The sequence below is a fragment of the Cibotium barometz genome, chromosome 7, assembly GCF_041138505.1.
Source record: "Cibotium barometz isolate CiBa-2024 chromosome 7, ASM4113850v1, whole genome shotgun sequence".
Classification (NCBI taxonomy): Eukaryota; Viridiplantae; Streptophyta; class Polypodiopsida; order Cyatheales; family Cibotiaceae; genus Cibotium; species Cibotium barometz.
Window position 1 is genome coordinate 36,473,925 of NC_141052.1, and position 27,590 is coordinate 36,501,514.

The 27,590-nt window shown below is 43.1% G+C and overlaps 1 protein-coding gene across 1 annotated transcript in view; it reads left to right on the plus strand.

Annotated features, from left to right (window-relative positions):
• Window positions 1-2,265: 2,265 nt before the first annotated feature.
• The window catches only part of LOC147636940 (PITH domain protein (DUF1000)), a 37,873-nt gene continuing 12,548 nt past the window's right edge, over window positions 2,266-27,590 (plus strand). The window contains exons 1-3 of the mRNA XM_086800521.1: window positions 2,266-2,432; window positions 2,527-2,613; window positions 2,789-2,915. Of these exons, the coding sequence (XP_086656647.1) occupies window positions 2,403-2,432; window positions 2,527-2,613; window positions 2,789-2,915 (244 nt within the window). The 5' untranslated portion in view covers window positions 2,266-2,402. The remainder of the gene's footprint in view (window positions 2,433-2,526; window positions 2,614-2,788; window positions 2,916-27,590) is intronic.

The following is a 27,590-nucleotide window of genomic DNA, read 5'->3' on the forward strand; positions in this document are numbered from 1 at the left end:
TCTTACCCTCGTACCGCTTCCTGTGGTTCTCTTGCTTGCAGCTCAGCCCTTAGCACGAACCAGGCTCTGATACCATGAAAAGATGCAGGGGGGAAGAGAGCTTGAGCTCTTGCAAGCACACACACACACTCACAAAACCCTAATGGAGAACACACAAGGTGAGAGGCTGAAAATCTTCTTCTTCTCTACTCAACACTCAACACACCATATACAAGAATAAGAGTACACATAATATAAAAGGTACTCAACCAATACATACACGGGTTCTCTATAGTGTAAACCCGACTAAATGAGCTGGCGCTATAACTATGCCAGTCTCTAGAATGGCTGTCACACAGCCTGTCATCCCACTGGCCGCATATCACCCAAGATCTCACCAACCATGCCAGTGGTGTAAGTGTGGGGTCTATCCCCCAGGCGGGTCATCAGTGTCCACCGCCTCACTAGATGAGCTCGATATCTCAACATCCATGACACATGTCTAGGTCCCCTATTACACCTTAGGATAACCTTCAAAAAGAGCACAGTATTAAAAAATGAGACTTAAACTTAAGAGTTTGATGCTTATGCTAACCACAATGCTTATGACTAGACACCTAACCACTATACACCTAAGTACTACGTCACACATCCCTTCATGATACATAAAAGGCCATTGTAAATGTATTTTTATAGCTTGAGTACAACTCCCCCCCTTCCTTTCTACTCAAACATGCTAGTAACCTTGGGATACATACTTCCTCTCTTGAACTGATCAATTAAATTTTGATTTTCAAAACTAGGGCCCCTATTTGCATTTATCATAAAAATAAAAGACATATCTTTCAAGTGACTTAATAATATCTTACGCGTTACTACTACAACCATCAAAATGAGTAGATCTACAAGGTACAAGGGCCAATACATGGGCACCATGGGAAAAAGAACGAAAAGCCCCTTTTTTATACTTTTTTTTCCATCGAAAAATCTAAATTTATGAGCATTTTTTTTTCTATTTTGTCTAAAACATTTTGGTTTTGATTTTTGAATTGGAGGTCTCCAAGGTTGAAAAGTCAAAAGACCTATTACGGACATCATAATCATTTTTTTTGAGAGAGTTTTTCATCATGCGTTAGTTAGCATGTCACTTTATTGAACGCGTCGCTACAAGTTCAATTGCGCAAGGGTCGAACCTATACCTTCGCGTTGGAATTTCAACCACCTAGCCATTTGGCTACATGATGCGGGATTGGACATTGTAACCTCCAAATCATGGTCATAAAAAAACCATGGTAATTACACTTTTAAGCCAATGCCACCTCGGATTTTGTGCTTTTTAAAGTAAACTTTATTATGAAAAAGCTAAGCTCTTTTGTCTTAAAAAGGGGTGGACCCTATTTTCAAAATGGGGAGTGTCCAATAATTATCTCCTTTATCCTATAGATTTCAATTTCAAAGCCTCTCTCTCTCTCTCACACACACACACACGCACACATGCACGCACACACACATGCACATACGCACGCACACGCACACATAGTGATTAAATATAAATGATAATAATATAAGAATAATAATATTATTTTTATTAATGACAACAATTGCTATTCTACTACAATAGATTTTATTTAAGTATTAAATAATATTATATATAATATGAAATACTTCATTTATATATATATAATTTAATAACTAAATATAGTCTATTATAATACAATGTGTTAATATAATTTAGTTAACTTAAAATTTCATTACAATAATTGATGATCAAAGTACATTCCATATCAATTGTTAATATAATTGACATTTAATTAATCTAAAATTACATATTAATGCTCAAAGTAAATTACATCAATTATATAATTTGATCATTGATTATTCCATTGATTAACAAAAAAAAGTTTGTATTAATATATATAGTTAATATAATTTAGCTAATTTAAAATTAAAAAATTACATCATTACAATAATTAGCGATCAGAGAACATTCCATATCAATTGTTAATACAATTGCCATACAGTTGATCTAAAAATTAAATATCGATGATAAAAATACATTACATCAATTATATAATTTGGTCATGATTATTACAATGATGCAATTTTAATTTTAATTCCAAATTAAAGATATTATTATCAATTGATATTGTATTAATATATACTTGGTTATGATATATAAATAAAAAAATTTCTCTCTCTCTCTCTCTCTCTCCCTCCCTCCATATATATATATATATATATATATATGTGGAGAGAGGAGAGAGGCTTCTCTATGTTAAAGCCCAAGTCGAATCAAAAGAAATGCTTGCTTATAAGGTTGGGGAAAAAGCGCCCAAAGATCAACTCGAATAAATAAAGCGTCTCCTCTGCGCAAAAATTGTTCCGCTTCTGTGAAATCTGTCTGTCTCTGCAAGCCAACATCCATGGCAGCTTCATCGATTGCCAAAGGCCAGGTGCCTCTGCATTTCCGCCCCCTTAAAAAAGAAAAAAAGCATTCTACAGTTTCTTTTGTTTGTTTGAGATTTTCGTGTGTATATCTTTCTGTAGGTTGACTTGGTGGATTGTATAGAATGGCCTTCTGTCGAGTGCCTCAATGAAAATAGCAGCCATACATACGTCAACGCCCTAAAACAGGTGACAAAAAAGTGCTCCTTTTTGGGTTTATTTTACAGCTTTTTGCTACATCGAGTATGATGGTGGTGGTGATGATGCTACTGGTGGTGAGGATGACGACGACGACGACGACGATGAGTGAATGATGTGATGATTGTGACGATGATAATTATGATGTTATTGATGATGATGACAGGGTTACAGAGAAGATGAAGGCTTGTGTTTGGAGAGTGATGCTGACGAGCAGCTGCTTATTTACCTCCCTTTCACCCAAGTAGTCAAGCTGCATACCATGGTCATCTTGGGCCCACCAGAAGAGGAAGGTGAGTAAAATTTTTACTACCATGCCACCGATTCCCATCTTGAGGGCTCATCTGGCTTGCTCCCTCACTTGATTGGACTCAAGCAAGGTGACACTGAATGTAAAACTGCAGCCTGTGTTGTTTTTCTTACATTGATTCCAAAGCATGCTTCACAATGTATTGCTAATGTCAAGCTCATGAGTGAATATGCTTTGCTCTCCCCCTCTAGTCTTCCCGACAAATGCATGTTTTCATAGGAATGACCAGCTGTCTGTTTCCATCTTGCATAAGCTTGGTAATTTCTGCACGATCACTCTCATTTAGTGGTGTACCTTATATGTATGCTTTTCTCTCTCCGTATGCAACGCGTATGCGACTGCACACACAAACATGCTTCTTCTTTGCAAAAGCAATCAACCCTTCTAAACCTACCATCTCCCATCAACATGGGGTTCTTTGATGAAGAAAAAACACATACCAAATCTGGAAACTGCAATATGCACAGAAAAAACAGCAAGCTTTTTAACACATACCGTTCTTCGACCTCTTCTTCTCTACCTACCGACTTGCTCGTTCACGAGGTATGCTCTGATACCACTGTCAAATCCCCATGGATCCCCTCGTGATCGACCTTGGTTCGAAACTCGAATCCTGCAAACAAACGAACAAACAACAAGCAAGGGGGTGCAGGCCTGACTCACCTCCCAACCATGACAGCCGTGGGCGAGCCCACTGTCTTGGCTGTCCCCACCGAGCCACGAGCTGAGCTAACTAGGTTGACGTACCGACCAATCTCCTCCTCGCGACGTCCCATACCGCCACGAAGCTGCCCTCGCGGGCCTCGAGACTGCTGCCGGCCTCGATTGCACAAAGCAGGTGCACGTCTGCACTAGATCCAGGCTCCAAGACCATAGAGCTCTCACAAACTCGCAAGACTCTCTGCAATACAATAACTAACCTTGGCCACCCTTTTATAGGCTCTTGGCCGGTCATCGGGCGTCCACACTTGGCCGCCCGCCCGTCCATATTTGGGTGCCCGCCCGTTAGTATATCCCTAACTCAGCTCGTCAATCAGCCTGCCTAGTTCCAAGCTTCCCTAAGCCTCGAAACTAGTCTTGCATGCGTATAGCACACGGTAGATACCCACTGTGCACATGACATTGATGACTGATCTTCGTGAGTGTCAACAGAAACCCACCACCATACTCACTGATAGTCATAGTGCTATAGCCGTGGCACGAAACCCAGTGTTTCATGCATGTACTGTAACTCACGATGCCTGGGGGACTAGAGCCTTTGACACACTTGTTGATACCATCAATGCATCTTAAAACGGAGAGAAACAGAAAAACGAAAAAGCACGTTTATTGCTTTTTGTTGAACGAACGAGAGAGAGAGAGCAAAGTATGGCAGGCGTAGGCGTTGTATAAGCTGTTGTGGTTGACGTGTTGCAGGCGGCTAGCTTGCAGCCGGCCAAGCATGCTCAGGCGCCTCAGGCCGTGTAGGCCTGCGTAGTCAGGCAGGCCAGCGCCTAGCCAGGCCAGCACCTAGGCTAGGCCAGGCGGGTTGGTGCCCAGGCCAGGCAAGGCGGGCTGATGCCCAGGCCTGGCCAGCGCTCAGGCCACGCACGGCAGGTTGGCACACTAAGGCCCACGCAGGCTGGCGAGTTGGCACGGGTACAAGCTGGCGACGGAAACTACATCCGGCAGCTAATTCTGGCGCCGGCAGCAGTGACGTTAGCAGCGATGGCCAGCACACCACGTCAGCAGCAAGCAATCGAGGAGGTTGAGAAAAAAAAAACAACGCAAGGAAAGCATACGTTTTTTACTGCTTTCGTTTTTTGTTTTTTTAGGGGAGTTTAAATTTTTTTAAAAAGGTTTAAAAGTCTTCCCCTCTCTAAGGTTTCCAAGGTTTCTATTTTTTTTTAAAAGACAAGAGAATATATATATCCATATATATATATATATATATATATATATAAAATATATATATATATATATTATATATATATATATATATATATATATATATTATATATATATATATATATTATATAATATATATATATATATATATTATATATATATATATATATATTATATATATATATATATATAAAATATATATATATATTATATATATTCACGGAAAAAAAAACACAAAAGCTAAAGCAAAAGCTAAGCCTAGCTTTTCGAGTTTTTTTTTGGCAGACATTTTCAAGAAAGAATTCCTCAAGAAAGAGGATGATTATGATGTTGTTGCCCGGTTTTCAGCTTTGACTATGACCTCGCAGCACCTCACTTATGAGGTCTACCTCCAGAAGTTTCGTGACTTGCAGATGAAAGCTACAAAGATGGATCCCACTACTCTTTTGGGGTTTTTCGTAGTTGGTTTACCAGACTCGTACCGATTACAGGTTAAAAATAACAAATGCAAAACATTGGACGAGGCCATTCATTCAGCTCGTATCTATGATGATACGATGGTCTCTTCCAAGTCGAAACCCGTTACCGAGCAGGGGAACAAGCATAAAAGAAAGTTCTCCGCACCTATGGCTAACACGAATGAAGGCAAGTCTTCGGATCAACCTTCAAAGAATTCCAGTTCGACACCAGTGAAGAAGAAACGACTCCTTAGGGCTTTGAAGCTCAAGAAGGAAGGACGTTGTTTTATCTGCGAAGAAAAAGGACACATGCGTAACGAGTGCCCAAAGCAAAAGGGTACCAAGTCAAACGCAGGACCCAAGCCAAAGGCAGCTAACCAGTTGTCTTTGACAGGTAAGTCAATTACTGTACTTTCTCGCCCTAGTACTTGTTCTGATTGTCTGTTCAATTCTAAGGTATTTGGCATGCATGATCTTCTCCGAGTTTATGGAGAAGTGAATGGCCATAAATTTCACATTCTGTTAGACCTTGGCAGTTCGCATAATTTTGTTAACTACAAACTTGTGCAGAAATATAGTCTTGATACGATACTCAGCGACCATACCTATGAGGTACGCCTACCTGCGGGAAAGCAAGTTTGGGATCGCAAGGCTTCCAATCCAGATTCAGGACTACAAAGATACTCTGGAATGCTATGTTATGCATCTGGACAATGTAGACTTGTTATTAGGGATTGAGTGGTTTAAGACTCTTGACGTCCAGATAGATTGGTCTAGTCATACTTTTTCTTTTCAGCATAGGGACACCAAGTATAGTATTTTAGGTGATTGTATTCATCCCTCTCAGGGACCTCTTGTAAATACAATTGATTTTGGAAATATAATGAATTCTTCTTTGTATACCGCTTTCCATTGTGTCTTGATTCCACTTTCTTCTTTTCTCATCCCTTCCATGGATGTGAATGAATTAAGTGTGTTTGAAAGCAAAGAATTACAGAAGATACTTGATTCGTTTCAAGACGTATTTCCTAAGGAACTGCCATCGGGTTTACCACCTGAACGGGCAGTAGATCATCGTATTGACTTGATCCCTGGTGCTCATCCTGTGAGTATTCCACCTTATAGGATGAGCCAAGTTGAGGAAGATGAGTTGGCTAAACAACTCGAAGATTATTTGAGGATGGGCCAGATCCGTCCAAGTAAATCACCTTGGAGTGCACTTGTGTTGCTTAGGAGAAAGAAGGACAATACTTGGAGAATGTGTATAGATTATAAAAGATTGAACAAGTTGACCATTAAGAACCGTTATCCTCTCCCTAGATCAGATGACCTAATTGATCGGTTAGCAGGAGCGAAATATTTCACGAAGATAGATTTACGTACTGGTTATCACCAGATACGTATTCATGAAAGGCATGTCGAAAGAACCGCCTTTCGGACTAGGTATGGCCATTAAGAGTTTCTCGTATTACCTTTTGGGTTAACCAATGCTCCAGCCACTTTCCAGCAAACGATGAATGATCTTTTTCGTGAACATTTGGGGAAATTTGTGGTGGTGTTCCTGGATGATATTTTGATATATAGCCATACTCTTGAGGATCATGTCAGACACCTCACGATTGTCTTATCTATTTTAAGACAGAATCGACTATATGCTAAATTCAGTAAATGTGAGTTCTTTATGACCGACATCATTTACTTGGGACACAAGATCACTAGAGATGGATTGAGCATTGACTATGACCGAGTTCAGAAGGTTTTGGATTGGCCTATACCGCGAACAGTGAAACAACTTCGTTCTTTTCTCGGTTTTGTAGTGTTTCTTCGGAAATCTGTACGGGAGTACTCTCAGCTCACACTACCGATGACCGACTTATTGAAAGGTCGTGGACGTAAGTCCAATCAGCCTATCACTTGGAATAACGATTTGGATATGGCCTTCAGACTTTTGAAAGATAAAGTCAAGGAAGCACCTATCTTAGCATTGCCTGATCCTAGTCGGCCTTATGTTCTTGAAACTGATGCCAGTGACTATGCTATCGGGGCTGCTTTATTTCAAGATGGTAGACCGGTTGCTTTTGAAAGTAAAAAGCTAGACGACACTCAATCTCGTTGGCCAACCCTTGAGAAGGAGCTTTATGCTGTGATTCATGCTCTCAAGGTTTGGAGACATTATTTATATGGCTCCAAGTTTGTGGTATTGACTGATCATCAGTCAATCAAGTATGTGTGTGGTGCGGATGATTTGAGAGGCAGGAAAGCTCGTTGGGCAGAGTTAATGCAAGATTTTGATTTTGAGATCCGTTTTCGGAAAGGGTCCATGAATAATATTGCAGATGCGCTTAGTCGGATTAGAGAGGTGAATACTTTGTCGTTCACCGAGATTTCTACTGACTTATTTCAGTCATTGAGAGGGCTTTGCAGGACTGATAGTTATTTTGGTCCATTTTGGCAGAAGATCTAGGACGGGAGCTCATTGATTGACCAAGACTTGGTGACTGCGCAGTCTACCATTCAGGTTGTAGGAGGTCAGTGGATGATTCGGAATGGTTTACTATTCCGTAATGACAAAATTTATGTACCACAGATCCCGGACATTAGGTCCAAGATTCTGAGGGAGTGTCACGACGTCCCTTCTGCTGGACACCCTGGGGTACATAGGACGCTATCATTAGTGAAACACACTTTTTATTGGCCGAAGATGAAAGGGTATGTAGAAGATTATGTTCTCAAGTGTCAGATTTGTCAAGCAAATAAAGCTGAACGCTTTAGACAGACTGGGTTGTTGCATCCTTTGCAAATCCCAGGTAATAAGTGGGAAAGTATTTCCATGGATTTTATTACCGGATTGCCAAGAACACATCAAGGCCACGATTCTATTTGGGTTGTGGTAGATCGCTTGACAAAGATGGCTAGATTTTTACCGACCCGGAAGACTATTACAGCTACGCAATTAGCTCGGCAGTTTATCGAGCAATTGTTTAGACTGTATGGGTTACCACAGGACATAGTCAGTGATAGGGACTCTAAGTTTACGAGTGATTTTTGGAAACTTGTTTTTGAGAAGTTGGAAACAACTTTGAATTTGAGTTCCTCTGATCATCCTCAATCTGATGGCTAGACTGAAAGAGTGAATCAGATTTTGGAAGATATGCTTCGAGCATACGTATCCAAAAGACAAAGTTCATGGGAGGATTATCTTCCTATGTTAGAATTTGCATATAACAGTACTAAGCATACGAGTACAGGATTTAGTCCTTTCATGCTTATGTATGGTTTTCAACCTAGATCACCTGTTACAGTAGGATTCTCAGGACTTCAGCATGATGCAGCACGTAATTTTTTGCAAGATATGCAGGAAATGTTACAAGTTGCAAAGGAATCTATTAGAAGTGCTCAAGACCGAGACAGGTTTTATTCTAATAGACATCGTTCACCTAGAGAGTTCTCTGAAGGAACGATGGTGTATTTGCGAGTTCCGAAAGATTCCGAGACTTTACGAACAGGTAGATCTCCGAAATTATCCCCTAGATACTGTGGACCATTTCGTGTTACACGACGGATTGGTTCAGTTGCATATGAATTGGATTTGCCTTCTCATGTGAAAGTTCATCCTGTATTTCATGTCAGTAGACTTAAGGAAGTACTGGGTGGAGTAGATCAGTTAGTTACTCCTCAAGAAATCATAGATGTCCAGGATATGACATTTGTTCCGCACGAACCTGAAAAGATTCTTGGATTTCGTGAACGAAGATTGCGTCATACGCTTATCACGGAATACAAGATCAAGTGGAAGGATCGTGTTGAGGAGGACGCTACATGGGAGACATTGACTTCTCTTCAGAGAGATTACCCTGGCTTTTTAGTGAGCTCAGGAGTGAGCTCTTAGAGGAAGGGGAGTATGTCATGTGCACAGTGTGTATCTACCGTGTGCTATACGCATGCAAGACTAGTTTCGAGGCTTGGGGAAGCTTGGAACTAGGCAGGCTGATTGACGAGCTGAGTTAGGGATATACTAACGGGCGGGCACCCAAATATGGACGGGCGGGCGGCCAAGTGTGGACGTCCGATGACCGGCCAAGAGCCTATAAAAGGGTGGCCAAGGTTAGTTATTGTATTGTAGAGAGTCTCGCGAGTTTGTGAGAGCTCTATGGTCTTGGAGCCTGGATCTAGTGCAGACGTGCACCTACTTTGTGCAGCCGAGGCCGGCAGCAGTCTCGAGGCCCGCGAGGGCAGCTTCGTGGCGGTATGGGACGTCGCGAGGAGGAGATTGGTCGGTACGTCAACCTAGTTAGCTCAGCTCGTGGCTTGGTGAGGACAGCCAAGACAGTGGGCTTTGGGAGGTGAGTCAGGCCTGCACCCCCTTGCTTGTTGTTTGTTCGTTTGTTTGCAGGATTCGAGTTTCGAACCAAGGTCGATCACGAGGGGATCCGTGGGGATTTGACAATCAATCTCCTCAGCCATACACAATCTATCGTGGTTGTAAAGGTTGCCCTGTACTCAGCCTCACAAGTAGATGTGGCAATAGTGGGTTGCGTTTTGCTCAACCATGATATGCATGAATGCCCCAAAAAGAAACAATTCCCACTGGTGGATTGCTGTGTATCATAGTCACCAGCCTAGTTGGAATCACTGTAAGCATGTAACTGCAAGTTGTCCCCTGGGATATACCAACGCAAGATCCAGGGAGCCCTGAAGATAGCGGAAGATCCGCTGCACTGCTTGCCAATGCTTTGTACCTGGGTTGTGCATAAATTTGCTACATTGGGAAACCTTAGACTGAATATCTAGGCGTGTATTGCATAAGTATATGAGGCAGCCCACTGCTTGGTTGTAAACACTCGTATATCAAAAGGTTCTCCAACATCATACATGCTCAATTTTAGCGTTGGGTCCATCGGAGTAGAGATGGGCTTACAATCTTGGAAGCCAAATTTGTGCAACAGCTTTTGAATGTACTTTGATTGGTGTACATAAATCCCAACATCTGTCTGCACAAATTGTATGCCCAAATAATAATGCAATAATCCCAAATCTGTAATCTCAAATGACGTTTGTAATTCAGCTTCGAATACTGAAATTTTATCCGCATCATTCCTAGTTAGCAACATGTCATCCACATAAAGAATGAGCATAATCAAAGTGCCATGATTCTCTTTCACATAGAGGGTGCTCTCTGTTGGACTATTGTGAAATCCTTGCATGGTCAAATAAGTATGTATCTTCTCATACCAAGCTCGAGGAGCTTTTTTGAGACCATAAAGTGCTTTTCGAAGCTTGCATACTTTGTTTTCATGACCATGCATCACAAAACCAATGGGCTGATTTACATATACTTATTCTTGTAAATCCCCATTCAGAAAAGTTGATTTTATGTCCATCTGATGCACATTCCATCCATGATGGGCAACCAATGCAACAACACATCTAACTATGGCCATACAAGAAGTAGGTGCGAAAGTCTCATCATAATCAATGTCTTTTTGCTAGGCAGCATAGAGGCCCCTTCCTTTGCTCTCAACCGCACAGAGCTGAACAGGGTGATCAGGAAGGACAATGTGAGATTGGATACTCAGAGGACCTAGCATCCACCCCTCCAATCCCTAGGGACCAAGATGGCTTTCTACAGAGACCATCTTCTTCACATGACGGAGGACGGCTTCATCATACGTCCACACTACATGGATACACAACTCTCATTGGGGGTGCGGTGTGCGATTCGACAGATCCGCACCTCGTCCCACCAGTTGAGAGTGGAGACAGCCAGATATGGGCCGAGAGCAGTTGCACCAGAGGACTATACATGCCAGCTTCGCCATACAGAGGTTGAGACAGAGGCTCATTATATATGTAGATGCCTAGTATACTATGAGATCAAGGGGAGGTTCCATTGCCTTTTCCGAGAGGGATTTGGACCACTCTCTAGGATCATGAATTCTCTAGACTAGAGATGCTTGGGGATCTTTCTTCTGGAGCTTCGTAGACACGGGGAATCTCTATTGCGGCGCAGATCAGCTAGTAAGTGCCATAGAGCAACAGTTGGGGGATCCATTGATATTCTCTTCCTCCAGGAGAACCATCTTTCAGAGGGGCATACCCGCCACTACGGGAAGATTCTACCAGGTAGGAGTCACACTTTTTGGTCTCCCTCTTTTGGCCCTCCCCCTCGGGATGCAGGGGGGAGGTAGTATTTCTGTCAATGAGTAGCTCTTGCCGGCAGTAGTTGGCTCAGGCATCATTGACATTAGGACTGGTGAGGATTATGTGGGCTTTTTAAATGTATATGCTCCAAACGTTGCTACAAGCAGAGCTGCCTTTTAGAGTACAGTTCGCTAGTCCCTTCCTCAGACTGACTTTTGGTGTATGGGTGGGGACTTTAACATGATAGAGTCAGCAGAGGATAGACTTGGAGGAGGCATGGCTACAGTTTTTGGCAATGCATCACATTCTTGCAATGAAGCAATCAAGGAACTCTTATGATCCAAGTATCCCTGTATATGTGTCCGTAGCTTTCTAATCACAAAAGTTACATTTCATCCTTGTCCTCAAATGTAGAGCATGCTTTCATGGGCATCACAACCATCTATGTAGATATGAAATTACTGGTGGAATAATCATTGAACATAAAAAGGGTTGGTTGGTCTTTCAACTGACCCTAAGTCTTACATACTTTGTGTGCCTCCATGGGGTGACCTAAATTACCCCACGCATCCTATACTACATTCACACAGGGCCTTTCCTCTTGTGTCTTTTACATTGTTGAGCATTTGGAAAAAATGTGCTCACAATTAAAGCATCTGCCTTCATGCATATAATTTATCCTTTATTGCCGTGACATCTCAAAAGCAGGCCGCCTTTATCCAGATTTCTTTCAAAAGCATTACTATTTCTTCTGGCATCCTATGCATCTTCTTTGTGGCTTGGGGTGATTATAATTAGCCTTCCTCTTGCTCGTATACATGTTAGAATCAATCCTGCTTTGCAATCTGTCCACCCTTCGGGTAATTATAATTAGCTTTCCTCTTGCTCTTATATATGATGCTAGAATCAATCTTGCTTTGCAACCACTTGAAAATTGGTTATAATTAGCCTTCCTCCCCCCCTCGCGCGGGAAAGAGATCCTTCTATTAGTTACCAAGAAAAACAGCCATAATGGCTAAGTAAAAACTCGGCTCCACATGGGGAGTGAGAGTCAAGAAACATAAAAGGGGGGGAGGATGCTCTTCTTGTCACAAATCCCTATATTCTAGGGACATGCGGATGCGTGTCAGGCCTAGAAACATGCGGATGCATGTATGTATTATACCTGGGCATGTGTATGGATCATATGAGTGGATGCATATGAGTCCAAGGACATGGCAGGACATTTGTGGACTTTCGGGCGGTGCCCGTGTGGATTCCGGCCATGCACACATGGTGTGTTATGATGGCAGGCGGAATATTTTCAAGTACAAGAATGATGATAGGTGGTTCTCCAAGTTTACATATGCACAATGCATAAATGATGCATGCCATAACTTTATTTTACTTTGTGTGACATTGTCTTGCTGCCTGGACAATGCTTGTTATTTTGGCTTGTGAAGCCCGAGGGACCGAGGACGCCCGAGCACCTTGTGGACACGTGTGTGCACTCCTGTTTGGGCCTAAAACTGTGGGCTTATGGGTTTTGCAGGTGGTAAGTGCGTCCACACTCAATTTACAGCTTATTTCATTTACTACTAAAGTTTATGGGTTTGCAAGTCCACACTCATTAATAAGTGGCCGGACAACTTATAATGCGTTCGCATTTGGTTGGACCAAAATTAATGAAGTCCGGACAGCTTATGGCCATTTCCCATTTGGTTGGACCTAAACTTATACAAACAGGACAAATGGAGCACTATGGGCTGGACACCTACCTGGACACCTTATGGGGACACTTGTCAGCCTGTATGTGAACCCACCAAGCCCCATAGGTGGCACTGGAGAAAGGCGCCTCCTTCAAGAGACCATTTGGGTTGTTTTATTCATGATTCAACACATTGGAGAGCTGATTGAAGCTTTGGGAGTTGCTACAGGGCTGGTTGCTTGCTTCCCGGACTCACACAAGCTTGGATAATGATCCCCACACTCTTCTAAAGGGCTGGTTGGTAAATTTCAGACCTGTATTTTCTGGTTATTGCGAGTTTTGGGCTGGTTACAGGTGTCCAAAGTCAACTTGGACAATACAGGACAGCTCTAGGGACCTCCACAGGGCTGTAGGACCCTTTACAGGTGGATTTCTCGCGATGGAAAGTTGCTGTTTTGGACTGGTTATTGCATAAAACAGGCCGGACAGCAATGGAATATGTGAGCATGGATGTGTCTCAAGGATTCCTGGTGTAACAGGTGTTTAGGGCAAGCATTGGGAACACTTGCTCGCGGAGAACACAGGTTTCTGGATCAGTTTCTCGCGTGGAAACAGGGCCTAAAGATCCATTTACATCTTGTGCAGGGCGGAGTACCTGTGAGGATTGTGATACTCTTGTGCAGGGCGGATGTACCTGTGAAGAGGCTTGTGCAGGGCGGATGTACCTGTGTGTAGGACGGATGTACCTACAGATTCTCTTGTTTGAAATGTATTCATTCATGATGTATTTGGAAGAATCAGGTGCAGGCTGGTGGTGAATCCCCAGGCACCCGTAATCTTGTACTTTGCAGACTCTTTTGGTAATATAACCTAAAGGGGGGGGGTCAGCCTATCATCGGCCCCTTTATGTGGTGTACTGTCATTTTCAGCTTTGTGGTTGTAATGCTCAAGTGTTAAGTGCTCAGAATCTAGTTCACATTTATACGATTCCAATACACGCGTCCGCCTCCCGTTCCATTGGTATCAGAGCTCAGTTTTTTTCCCCTTATTGGAAAACGGTCTGAGGCTTGGAATCATAAGTGGTGACCTGATTTGAGTGTCATGGACAGCCACATTTCTGACAGTGTGGAGAACACACAGGACCGTGAATTTCATGGTACAAGGGATGCAAGAGATGCTGCAGGCAATGATGTCTATGGAGATGCAGGTACTCATGACACTATGCATTCTGATTTGGAATCTTTGAGGCGTCAAGTGCGACGCTATAGGGTTGAAACCGAAGAGCTTAGGTCATTGAAAAATGACCCGGATGTACAAAGGGTGTTGGCTGCGAAGGCAAAGGCTTCGGTCCATGAAGTCACTTTTGAAGCAATTGCAAAGGAAATGGATGTTGAGAAACCCCGAGAGCTTGCACTTGCATACCTAATGGTTAAGGGTGATGTATACACTAAAGCAGATGGTAGTTTGGCTTTCAAGAAGCCACCCCTCATGGCTGCCCATGGTGATGCACATGATGTACAACAAGCAGAAAGAGCACAGCAAGTGCCAAATGCTGAAAGGACAAGAGTCCCTGGTGCTAGGCTTGATGCAGGTCAAGAGAAGAGTAAGGATGAGGGATCCTCTACTCATTCCCGCTTTGCTCCAAGAAGACATGTCCGTTCTCGTGTTGAGCTTTCCACTCATTTGGAGAGTGTGACTCAAGAGAGAATGAAGAGGGATCGTGAATCTTCATCGCGGCATCATCATCATGCAGATGAACAAGATGTACATAGGGATGCATATAGAAGGAAGAAGCCTCGAGAGTTCAAGTCCGGTGACAAGGATGTAAAGTTTGAAAACTTTCAGGGACGGATGGACTCTACCAAAGCACTTGCTTTCATTAGACAGTTTGAGATAGCTTTTTGCAATGAAGACTTTTCGGAAAAGTCTATGCTCAGGCATGTGGGAATGCATCTCAAGGATACGGCAAGTGATTGGTGGCTTGCAAAAATACTTGATGGAAGTGCTGCCCCAACTTGGTCTTCTTTCAAAATTCAGTTTTATGATCAATTCTTACCACCAAACTTTGCAAAGGATGTACGCACGGAGTGGGACTGGCTGTCCCAAGATGAGGGAGAGTCCGTCGCTTCATACATAGCAAAGTTTTGGAAAGTCCTTCTCAAGGTTACTCCCTTCATGAAGATTGGAGAGGATGAGAAGAAGAGAAAGTTTGAATCGGGGCTCCATCACATCATCCAACAAAGCTTGGGAGTGTACCCAAATAAGACCATACAAGAGCTTATACACTCAGCCATGATTGCGGAGAACTTGCACATAAAAGCACCCACAAATAAGCCATTTGCAGGTCAAAACAAGAGCAAATTCAGGGCTGGTTATGACCAGAAAAAGGGTGGACAGCCACCTAAGAATGCTCCCAAAGATGGCCGAGATGCAAAGGATGACTCCGAAAAGAAGCCGGGGGGTAAACGCCACAATTTTGGGCTCTCAAAACAGCAATTGGAAGAGTACAGGAAGGCTGGAAAATGCTTTAAGTGTGGCAGTAAAGATCATATATATCCTAAATGCCCACAGAATCCTAAGAATGCTGAGCCTAATGTGCAAAAGCCTCTTGTGAATGTTGTACCCGATGTGCAGGGTAATACAGGGCATGAGCCCAAGAGTAGAGTCATATGCAAGGCTTGGGGCAAATTGAAGGATCAGCCCGCTTTGTTTCTTTTTGATGATGCTTCCACAGATAACTTTATATCCGTACAAATGGCTGCCGCCATTGGTCTTAATGTGGAAGACATGGGAATGCAAATGAATGCAGATGCTGCCTTTGAGGGCAAACAGGTTGATGTAACTCCGGTCATTGGTAAGCTCCGTGTACATATACAGGACTACCTCGACTATGAGAGCTTTTTAGTGGCTCCTCTTACAGGTTGTGATGTTTTGTTGGGGATGCCCTGGCATCACCGTTTAGAGCCTGTTAAGGCTTACAAAGAGAAGAAAATCAGCTTTGTACATAGAGGCCGTGAGCACTCTATAGATGCTGGTACTATTGGAAGTACCATACCTCTTGTAAGCCATGTACAAATTAATAAGGCAATAAAGAAATCAGCTTGTTCTTACTTGGTTTTTGTACGTGATACCATTGAACATTCTAGTGTTGATGTTAGTACATTAGATCAAGACAAGCTTAACTTTTTGAATGAGTTCAAAGATTATTTTGCGAATGCTTTGCCAGCAAGGTTGCCACCAGAGAGGCCGGAAGATCATTGCATAGATCTAATTCCCGGTAGCTCTCCACCTAATAGGCCACCATACAGGGTGAGTGCTAGTCAACAAGAAGAGATTATGGCACAGGTGAATGAACTTTTGGAAAAGGGTTTGATTCGGCCTAGTTCCTCGCCATATTGCTCGCCGGTACTTCTTGTTCAAAAGAAGGATGGTACTTACAGGATGTGTGTTGATTACCGTGCCCTCAATAAGATAACCATCAAGAATCGGTTTCCCATTCCGCGCATTGATGACATCTTGGACAAGCTTGAAGGTTCGGCATGTTTCAGCCGAATAGACCTCAAGAGTGGGTATCATCAAGTGAGAGTGGCACCTCAAGATGTACACAAGACTGCATTCAGGACAGCCTTTGGTCTTTATGAGTTTTTGGTGGTGCCTTTTGGTCTTACAAATGCACCCGCTACCTTCAACAGGATGATGGACAGGGTGTTCAGAAAGCATAGAAAGTTCACAGGTATATTCTTTGATGACATTATTGTATTCTCAAAGAATGAAGCCCAACATCGTGAGCATCTGGCTATTGTGTTTAAAGAGCTTAAGGAAAATCAGCTCTACATAAATGCAAAAAAGAGTGAATTCTTTCTCCCAGAGATTCACTATCTTGGTCACATTGTATCAAAGGATGGTGTGCGCATGGATCCCGCAAAGATACAAACCATGCAAGATTGGCCAGAGCTGAAATCAGTCCATGAAGTGAGGAGCTTCCTTGGTTTATGTGCTTACTACAGGAGGTTCGTCAAGCATTTTGCTTTCATTGCCGCTCCGTTACATGATTTAACGAAGAAGAAAGCAATCTTTAAATGGACACAAGAAGAGAGAGATGCCTTTCAAAAGTTGAAGAGTGCAATCATCTCGGGACCGGTACTCATTATTCCGGATTTGCACAAACCTTTTGTCGTGGAATGTGATGCAAGTGGGGACTGTATAGGGGCTGTTTTGAACCAAGAAGGACATGCCATTGCCTATGAGAGCAGACGCTTGCAACATGCAGAGCTTCACTTACAGGTTTATGAGAAGGAGTTGTTGGCTGTAATTCATGCCCTTACTATTTGGAAACACTATCTTTTAGGGGCTGATTTTATGGTCAAAACTGATCATCAAAGTTTGAGATACTTTTTGACTCAAAGTAAGCTCTCAGAGAAGCATATGAGATGGGCAAATTTTCTCTCGATGTTTCATTTTCAGATTTTACACACTCCAGGGAAAAAGAATGTGGTGGCAGATGCCTTATCTAGACGACCACAGGTTCATGCTATTACAGTTGCATACCATGAGGATTTATCGGATATGCGTAATACTTATCATATGGATGAGGATTTTGCACATGTATGGGCTGATTTGCAAGAGGGTATTGCTGTCCCATCTTATGTCATAAGAGATGGATATCTCATGATGCAAAATCGTATGTGTGTGGTAAAGAACCTTCGCCATAAGGTTATGGATGAGTGTCATGCTCCTCCATATGCAGGTCATAGAGGCATTTTGGATACAGCACAAGCTTTGGAGAGGTATTTCTTTTGGCCACATATTCGCAAGGATATTGAAGCATATGTACGTGAATGTATGGTATGTCAAAAGGTCAAATTTGACAGACATAAAGCACCTGGATTGCTTCAACCTTTGCCTATACCAAATGAACCATGGGAAAGCATTGCTATGGATTTCATTATGGATTTGCCAAGGACGCCACAGGGAAATGATGCTATTTGGACCATTATTGACAGGTTTAGCAAGCAGGCACATTTCATTCCCGTGCGCAAGACAATAAAGCCAGATCATATGGCTAGGATGTTTTTGGCACAGATATTCAAACACCATGGCATGCCTAAATCTATTGTGGGGGATAGAGATCCTAGAACCACAAGCTTATTTTGGCGCGCATTGTTTGACAATATGGGTACAAAACTGAACTTCTCATCAGCTTACCATCCACAGACAGATGGGCAAAGTGAAATAGCAAATTCAGCCGTCCTCGACTTGCTGAAATCTTATGTATCCGACCGCAAATCGGATTGGGAGAAGTATTTACCACTTGTGGAGTTTGCCTACAACAATACGGTACATACTTCTACGGGCAAGGCGCCCTTTGAGATTATCTATGGCAAGGTGGTACTACCACCCATTCTTCGTACAAAGGATGAGATTTTTGCAGTAGATGAGTATGTCAGAGACTTGGATACTGCATTTGCACAGGTACGGACAGCCATAGAGAGGTCTCAAACCAAGAATAAAAAGGCAGCTGATAAGCATAGAAGGGATGTACAATTCAAACAAGGTGATTGGGTCTTGCTGAAATTTGAAAAGGCACGCCTTCGGAAGAAGCCAGGGAAAGAGGGAAAGTACCCTAAACTTTCCAACAGGTACTATGGACCTTTTCAGATCTTGGAGAAGATCAATGATGTTGCATTTCGGCTTGTACTCCCAGATCATTGGAACATGCATAATGCTTTTCATGTGAGCCTATTGAGGCCTTATGTGGGACCGACACCGTTTGAGCCGGTTTTGGAAGACCCACCCGAGGTGGATGAGCTGGAAGAGATTCTTCAACCTGAACAGATTGTTTTTCACAAGGAACGAAAGCTTGCGGGAGGCAAACTTGTTCGTAGGTACCTTGTGAAGTTCAAGAATTATTCAGCTTTGGATGCGAAATGGATGGATGAGGCCTACTTCGAGGATTACCCAGATCTTTTGAAGGCCTATCTGGAGGCTTTTCAGTTGCGGTCAACTGATTAGAAGCCGGGGGGATGTCACAAATCCCTATATTCTAGGGACATGCGGATGCGTGTCAGGCCTAGAAACATGCGGATGCATGTATGTATTATACCTGGGCATGTGTATGGATCATATGAGTGGATGCATATGAGTCCAAGGACATGGCAGGACATTTGTGGACTTTCGGGCGGTGCCCGTGTGGATTCCGGCCATGCACACATGGTGTGTTATGATGGCAGGCGGAATATTTTCAAGTACAAGAATGATGATAGGTGGTTCTCCAAGTTTACATATGCACAATGCATAAATGATGCATGCCATAACTTTATTTTACTTTGTGTGACATTGTCTTGCTGCCTGGACAATGCTTGTTATTTTGGCTTGTGAAGCCCGAGGGACCGGGGACGCCCGAGCACCTTGTGGACACGTGTGTGCACTCCTGTTTGGGCCTAAAACTGTGGGCTTATGGGTTTTGCAGGTGGTAAGTGCGTCCACACTCAATTTACAGCTTATTTCATTTACTACTAAAGTTTATGGGTTTGCAGGTCCACACTCATTAATAAGTGGCCGGACAACTTATAATGCGTTCGCATTTGGTTGGACCAAAATTAATGAAGTCCGGACAGCTTATGGCCATTTCCCATTTGGTTGGACCTAAACTTATACAAACAGGACAAATGGAGCACTATGGGCTGGACACCTACCTGGACACCTTATGGGGACACTTGTCAGCCTGTATGTGAACCCACCAAGCCCCATAGGTGGCACTGGAGAAAGGCGCCTCCTTCAAGAGACCATTTGGGTTGTTTTATTCATGATTCAACACATTGGAGAGCTGATTGAAGCTTTGGGAGTTGCTACAGGGCTGGTTGCTTGCTTTCCGGACTCACACAAGCTTGGATAATGATCCCCACACTCTTCTAAAGGGCTGGTTGGTAAATTTCAGACCTGTATTTTCTGGTTATTGCGAGTTTTGGGCTGGTTACAGGTGTCCAAAGTCAACTTGGACAATACAGGACAGCTCTAGGGACCTCCACAGGGCTGTAGGACCCTTTACAGGTGGATTTCTCGCGATGGAAAGTTGCTGTTTTGGACTGGTTATTGCATAAAACAGGCCGGACAGCAATGGAATATGTGAGCATGGATGTGTCTCAAGGATTCCTGGTGTAACAGGTGTTTAGGGCAAGCATTGGGAACACTTGCTCGCGGAGAACACAGGTTTCTGGATCAGTTTCTCGCGTGGAAACAGGGCCTAAAGATCCATTTACATCTTGTGCAGGGTGGAGTACCTGTGAGGATTGTGATACTCTTGTGCAGGGCGGATGTACCTGTGAAGAGGCTTGTGCAGGGCGGATGTACCTGTGTGTAGGGCGGATGTACCTACAGATTCTCTTGTTTGAAATGTATTCATTCATGATGTATTTGGAAGAATCAGGTGCAGGCTGGTGGTGAATCCCCAGGCACCCGTAATCTTGTACTTTGCAGACTCTTTTGGTAATATAACCTAAAGGGGGGGGGTCAGCCTATCATCGGCCCCTTTATGTGGTGTACTGTCATTTTCAGCTTTGTGGTTGTAATGCTCAAGTGTTAAGTGCTCAGAATCTAGTTTACATTTATACGATTCCAATACACGCGTCCGCCTCCCGTTACACTTCTCCTCCGACTGGCCGCTCTAGGTGGGGGGAGGGAAAAACAACCACACAGGTGGTCTATAGTGCCAAGTGGGCTGGTGAGAGAGAGAGAGAGTCGAGACTTTCGATTGGTGTGCCGAAAGACAGAGCGAGAGTTGATTGCTTGCCGGCTGCCCCTTTCCCCACGTCGACCACCTTCGTTGTCATGCGTGTGAAGGCACTAGCATACACTAGAGTTGCACACATGGCCCGGGATGCCTTAAGTACTCCTTTTATTTTAATGTGTCTAAAACCCACGTAAATAAGATTCGGCTTCTTTAATAATCAAAGTCTTTCCCTTGATTAGGACTTACGGGTTTGTGTGCCCATTGGGGTGTTCACACCCATTTTTAATGTGGGTGTGAACACTCCACCTTATAAATTTTGATCAAGTCCCAAACATGGATTTTGTGACTTTTTATGGCTAGTTTTGGCATCTGCAAAAAGCCAATCACTAATCAACAAGCAAAGGCATCCACACAGTCTCGTAGCCAATAGTTTTGGGCATCCCCAGAGCTACAGCCTACGAGACTTGACATATAAAGGCATGTAGGACATGAAAACAAGTCACGCATCTAACAAATCCTCTATCTCTGCACTCACACAAAACGAAATGCATATGCAAATATACATTGGAAATCCCCCGTTCTCAAACCATGTATCTCACCTAGGGATCTAGTCATCCTAGATGACCTTGAGCACGAGTGTTCCCAATCATACTAGTCACACCTCCGGGCCTACTAGTCACACTAGCACTGCCAAAAGAGCTACTGATCATATCAACAAAGCTCTCATCCCTCTAGAAATACCAGCCCATGCTATAGGACTATTGTTCATATCAGCAAAGCCCAAACACTGGACATCCTGAGGGTGATTCACCAGTCAAGTCAAACTGGTGTCCAAATGCATATAAAGGTCCAGTGAGAATCCATCTTTGCATTCATTTAAGGATACCTTGTTGTTCATGGAGCCAAATGGTGACAGTACACCTATCATCCAAATCCTTGAGAATGAAGCCCTGAGTGGTGGGAGTTTGGCAAAATGACTCGAAGTCAATAATCACGGGGCTCACATGCATAATTATTCAAGGTGGTGCTACTCCACTCACGCTAATAATAAGCCAATTCGGTGACTCAACCTGAGCGTACTAGTCCATAAATAATCCATAGATAATTAAATCCACACAATGTCCATGCATAGAATTCAATTTACGTGCTCACACCTGATTCATTATCATGTATGATTCGACCACAACGATGATTCGACCACAACGAAGAGCTCTTTGCACATGCATAAACACAGATCTCCCATCTTACAAAGCATTGTATTCATTTGCCCAGTCTAGGCATCTCTATCCAGCCATAAGGGACATCAAATTCAGTTTGATCTTGCAAGATTAGACATCCATCAATGTGGTATGTAGTATCTCCTACTGGTGAAATCAAACAGGAAGAAATTTCACGTAGCATCCCTAGCAGTGGCATTGGCAATCATGCTTGCAAAGTAAGAGTAGCTAGATAACATGTTGTGGTCCTTGGTGAACGAACTTATGAAGCTGCTCTGTCTAAGGGTGACCAAAACAGTCTCTCCTTTTGATACAAGCCTGACATCCAAGGAATTTACAGTAGTGACATTATTAGTCATGTTTTGGTTTGTTTCCATGTGAGCTAAGGTCTTTAGATTTTCGAGGCTTAACTGATCTGTTCCACCCAGTACTTCCTTAAGTCTACTGACATGAAATATAGGATGAACTTTCACATGAGAAGGCAAATCCAATTCATATGCAACTGAACCGATCCGTCGTGTAACACGAAATGGTCCACAGTATCTAGGGGATAATTTCGGAGATCTACCTGTCCGTAAAGTCTCGGAATCTTTCGGAACTCGCAAATACACTATCGTTCCTTCAGAGAACTCTCTCGGTGAACGATGTCTATTAGAATAAAACCTGTCTCGGTCTTGAGCACTTCTAATAGATTCCTTTGCAACTTGTAACATTTCTTGCATATCTTGCAAAAAATTACGTGCTGCATCATGCTGAAGTCCTGATAATCCTACTGGAACAGGTGATCTTGGTTGAAAACCATACATAAGCATGAAAGGACTAAACCCTGTACTCGTATGCTTAGTACTGTTATATGCAAATTCTAACATAGGAAGATAATCCTCCCATGAACTCTGTCTTTTGGATACATATGCCTGAAGTATATCCTCCAAAATCTGATTCACTCTTTCAGTCTAGCCATCAGATTGAGGATGATCAGAGGAACTCAAATTCAAAGTTGTTTCCAACTTCTCAAAAACAAGTTTCCAAAAATCACTCGTAAACTAGTCCCTATCAGTGACTATGTCCTGCGGTAACCCGTACAATCTAAACAATTGCTCGATAAACTACCGAGCTAATTGCGTAGCTGTAATAGTCTTCCGGGTCCGTAAAAATCTAGCCATTTTTGTCAAGCGATCTACCACAACCCAAATAGAATCATGGCCTTGATGTGTTCTTGGCAATTCGGTAATAAAATCCATGGAAATACTTTCCCATTTATTACCTGGGATTTGCAAAGGATGCAACAACCCAGCCTGTCGAAAGCGTTCAGCTTTATTTGCCTGACAAATCTGACACTTGAGAACATAATCTTCTACATACCCTTTCATCTTCGGCCAATAAAAAGTGTGTTTCACTAATGATAGTGTCCTGTGTATCCCAGGGTGTCCAGCAGAAGGTGCGTCGTGACACTCCTTAAGAATCTTGGACCTAATGTCTGGGATCTGTGGTACACAAATTTTGTCATTACGGAAGAGTAAACCATTCCGAATCATCCACTGGCCTCTTGCAGCATGAATGGTAGACTGCTCAGTGATCGAGTCTTGGTCAATCAATGAGCTCCCGTACTGGATCTTCTGCCAAAATGGACCAAAATAACTATCAGTCCTGCAAAGCCCTCTCAATGATTGAAATATGTCAGTAGAAATTTCGGTGAACGACAAAGTATTCACCTCTCTAATCCGACTAAGCGCATCTGTAATACTATTCATGGACCCTTTCCGATAACGGATCTCAAAATCAAAATCTTGCATTAACTCTGCCCAACGAGCTTTCCTTCCTCTCAAATCATCCGCATCACACACATACTTGATTGACTGATACCACAAACTTGGAGCCATATAAATAATGTCTCCAAATCTTGAGAGCATGAATCACAGCATAAAGCTCCTTCTCAAGGGTTGGCCAACGAGATTGAGTGTCGTCTAGCTTTTTACTTTCAAAAGCAACCGGTCTACCATCTTGAAATAAAGCAGCCCCGATAGCATAGTCACTAGCATCAGTTTCAAGAACATAAGGCCGACTAGGATCTGGCAATGCTAAGATAGGTGCTTCCTTGACTTTATCTTTCAAAAGTCTGAAGGCCATATCCAAATCGTTATTCCAAGTGATAGGCTGATTTGACTTACGTCCACGACCTTTCAATAAGTCGGTCATCGGTAGTGTGAGCTGAGAGTACTCCCGTACAGATTTTCGAAGAAAAACTACAAAACCGAGAAAAGAACGAAGTTGTTTCACTGTTCGTGGTATAGGCCAGTCCAGAACCTTCTGAACTCGGTCATAGTCAATGCTCAACCCATCTCTAGTGATCTTGTGTCCCAAGTAAATGATGTCGGTCATAAAGAACTCACATTTACTCAACTTAGCATACAATCGATTCTGTCTCAAAATAGATAAGACAATCGTGAGGTGTCTGACATGATCCTCAAGAGTACGATTATATATCAAAATATCATCCAGGAACACCACCACAAATTTCCCCAAATGTTCACGAAAAAGATCGTTCATCATTTGCTAGAAAGTGGCTGGAGCATTGGTTAACCCAAAAGGTAATACGAGAAACTCGTAATGGCCATACCTAGTCCGAAAGGCGGTTCTTTCGACATGCCTTTCATGAATACGTATCTGGTGATAGCCAGTACGTAAATCTATCTTCGTGAAATATTTCGCTCCTACTAACCGGTTAATCTGGTCATCTGATCTAGGGAGAGGATAACGGTTCTTAATGGTCAGCTTGTTCAATCTCTTGTAATCTATACACATTCTCCAGGTATTGTCCTTCTTTCTCCTAAGCAACACAGGTGCACCCCAAGGTGATTTACTTGGACGGATCTGGCCCATCCTCAAATTCGAGTTGTTTAGCCAACTTATCTTTCTCGGCTTGGCTCATCCTATAAGGTGGAATACTAACAGGATGAGCACCAGGGATCAAGTCAATACGATGATCTGCTGCCCGTTCAGGTGGTAAACCCGATGGCAATTCCTTAGGAAATACATCTTGAAATGAATCAAGTATCTTCTGTAATTCTTTGCTTTCAAACACACTTAATTCATTTACATCCATGGAAGGGATGAGAAAAGAAGAAAGTGGAATCAATACACAATGGAAAGCGGTATATAAAGAAGAATCCATTATATTTCCAAAATCAATTGTATTTACAAGAGGTCCCTGAGAGGGATGGATACAATCACCTAAAATACTATACTTGGTGTCCTTATGCTGAAAAGAAAAAATATGACTAGACCAATCTATCTGGACGTCAAGAATCTTAAACCACTCAATTCCTAATAACAAGTCTACATTTTCCAGATGCATAACATAGCATTCCAGAGTATCTTTGTAGTCCTGAATCTGGATTGGAAGCATCTCCACCTTGCGATCCCAAACTTGCCTTCCCGCAGGTAGGCGTACCTCATAGGTATGGTCGCTGAGTGTCGTATCAAGACTCAATTTCTGCACAAGTTTGTAGTTAACAAAGTTATGCGAACTGCCAGGGTCTAAAAGAATGTGAATCTTATGGCCATTCACTTCTCCATAAACTCAGAGAAGATCATGCAAACCAAATACCTTAGAATTGAACAGACAATCAGAACAAGTACTAAGGCGAGAAAGTATAGTAATTGACATACCTGTCAAAGACAATTGGTTAGCTGTCTTTGGCTTGGGTTCTGCGTTTGACTTGGTACACTTTTGCTTCGGGCACTCGTTACGCATGTGTCCTTTTTCTTCGCGGATAAAACAACGTCCTTCTTTCTTGAGCTTTAAAGCCCTAAGGAGTCGTTTCTTCTTCGCTGGTGTCGAACTTGAATTCTTCAAAGGTTGGTCCGAAGACTTCCCTGCTGTCAAGTTAGCCATAGGTGCGGAGAACTTTCTTTTATGCTTGTTCCCCTGCGCGGTAACGGGTTTTGACTTGGAAGAGACCATCGTATCATCATAGATACGAGCTGAATGGATGGCCTCGTCCAATGATTTACATTTGTTATTTTTAACCTGTAATCGGTACGAGTCTGGTAAACCAGCTACGAAAAACCCCAAAAGAGTAGTGGGATCCATCTTTGTAGCTTTCATCTGCAAGTCACGAAACTTCTGGAGGTAGACCTCATAAGTGAGGTGCTGCGAGGTCATTGTCAAAGCTGAAAACCGGGCAACAACATTGTAATCATCCTCTTTCTTGAGGAATTCTTTCTTGAAAACGTCTTCAAATTGTGCCCAAGTCGTTGGCTTAGGGTTGAGTTCCTTCCACCAAAGCAAAGCTTTGCCAGACAGGAAACCTGCTGCTAATTGGATCTTCTTTCCATCATCATATGGATGAAACTGAAAGTGAACTTGCCACTTATGTAGCCAAGTGTCCACGATCTCCTTGGTGCGCTACTTTTGTTCGCCCCCGAACGGTTCCGGAGTAATATTGGGGCCTAAAGCTGAAGCCAAGGTATCCATACCCGAGAAAGTAGAGAGGGTAGTGGTCAAGAGAGCGATGGAGTTCTGCAAAGCTTGCATCTGAGCTGCGATTTGTGCTTGACGTTCCGACGAAGAAGCTTCGAGAGCTACTTTGAACTCTTGGAAATTTGATTTTGACACAAAATCGTCAAAAAGATCGGCATCGGTACCTTCCGTAGAGCCGGCAAGCCTTCGCGTTCCACGAGGGGCTCGGGTCGACATCGTGAAGAGGGTACGTGGACAGAAAATTCGATCTTTGCACAACAAAAGTGCGAGCGAACTTGAGAGCTTGAGAACTTGAGAACTTGAGAGATGTGCGGCAAGAAGCCCGCTTGAGGGGTTTTTAAAGATTTCCCAAAAGCCAAAAATCTCCAAAAGCTAGGCTTAGCTTTTGCTTAGCTTTTGTGTTTTTTTTTTCTTGAATATATATATATATATATATATACATATATATATATATATGGATATATATATTCTATTTTCTTTTAAAAAAAAACACCTTTAAACTTTGGAGGAGGGATTCTTTTAAAACTTTGAAAAAAAAATTAAACTCCAAAAAAAAACGAAAGCTAAAAAAAAACGTAAGCTTTCCTTGGGTTTTTTTTTTCCTCCTCTTGGATTAGCGCCGTCGGCTGTTTGCAGGCGTCACACGTGCAGTGGTCGCTCACCATCTTTGCTGCCGGCCTGCTTTCCAGCGTCTGCGCCGGCCAGTCCGCCACACGTGTACCCGCTGTGTATCCTGCTGCGTTCCGGCCAGCGCTTGTGCGCACACGTAGGCTGCGCCTACGCCTGGCCACAGGGCCACGTGGCCTGGGCGCTCGCCTTGCGTGGCCTGTGCGGCGGTCTTGCGTGGCCTGGGCGCCAGCTTGGGCTGGCTACGCAGGCCTGGCCGCTTGTAGCTGTGAGCAGCCCCCACGCCTACGACACACACGCAACACACACGGCCAGTACAGAAGTGTTCGCTCTTTCTCTCATGCGCCAAAAAGCAACGAAAAGCAAACATGCGTTTTTTTTCTGTTTCTCTCCCTGCAGTTCATGCGTATGCACAACAAACATGCCTCT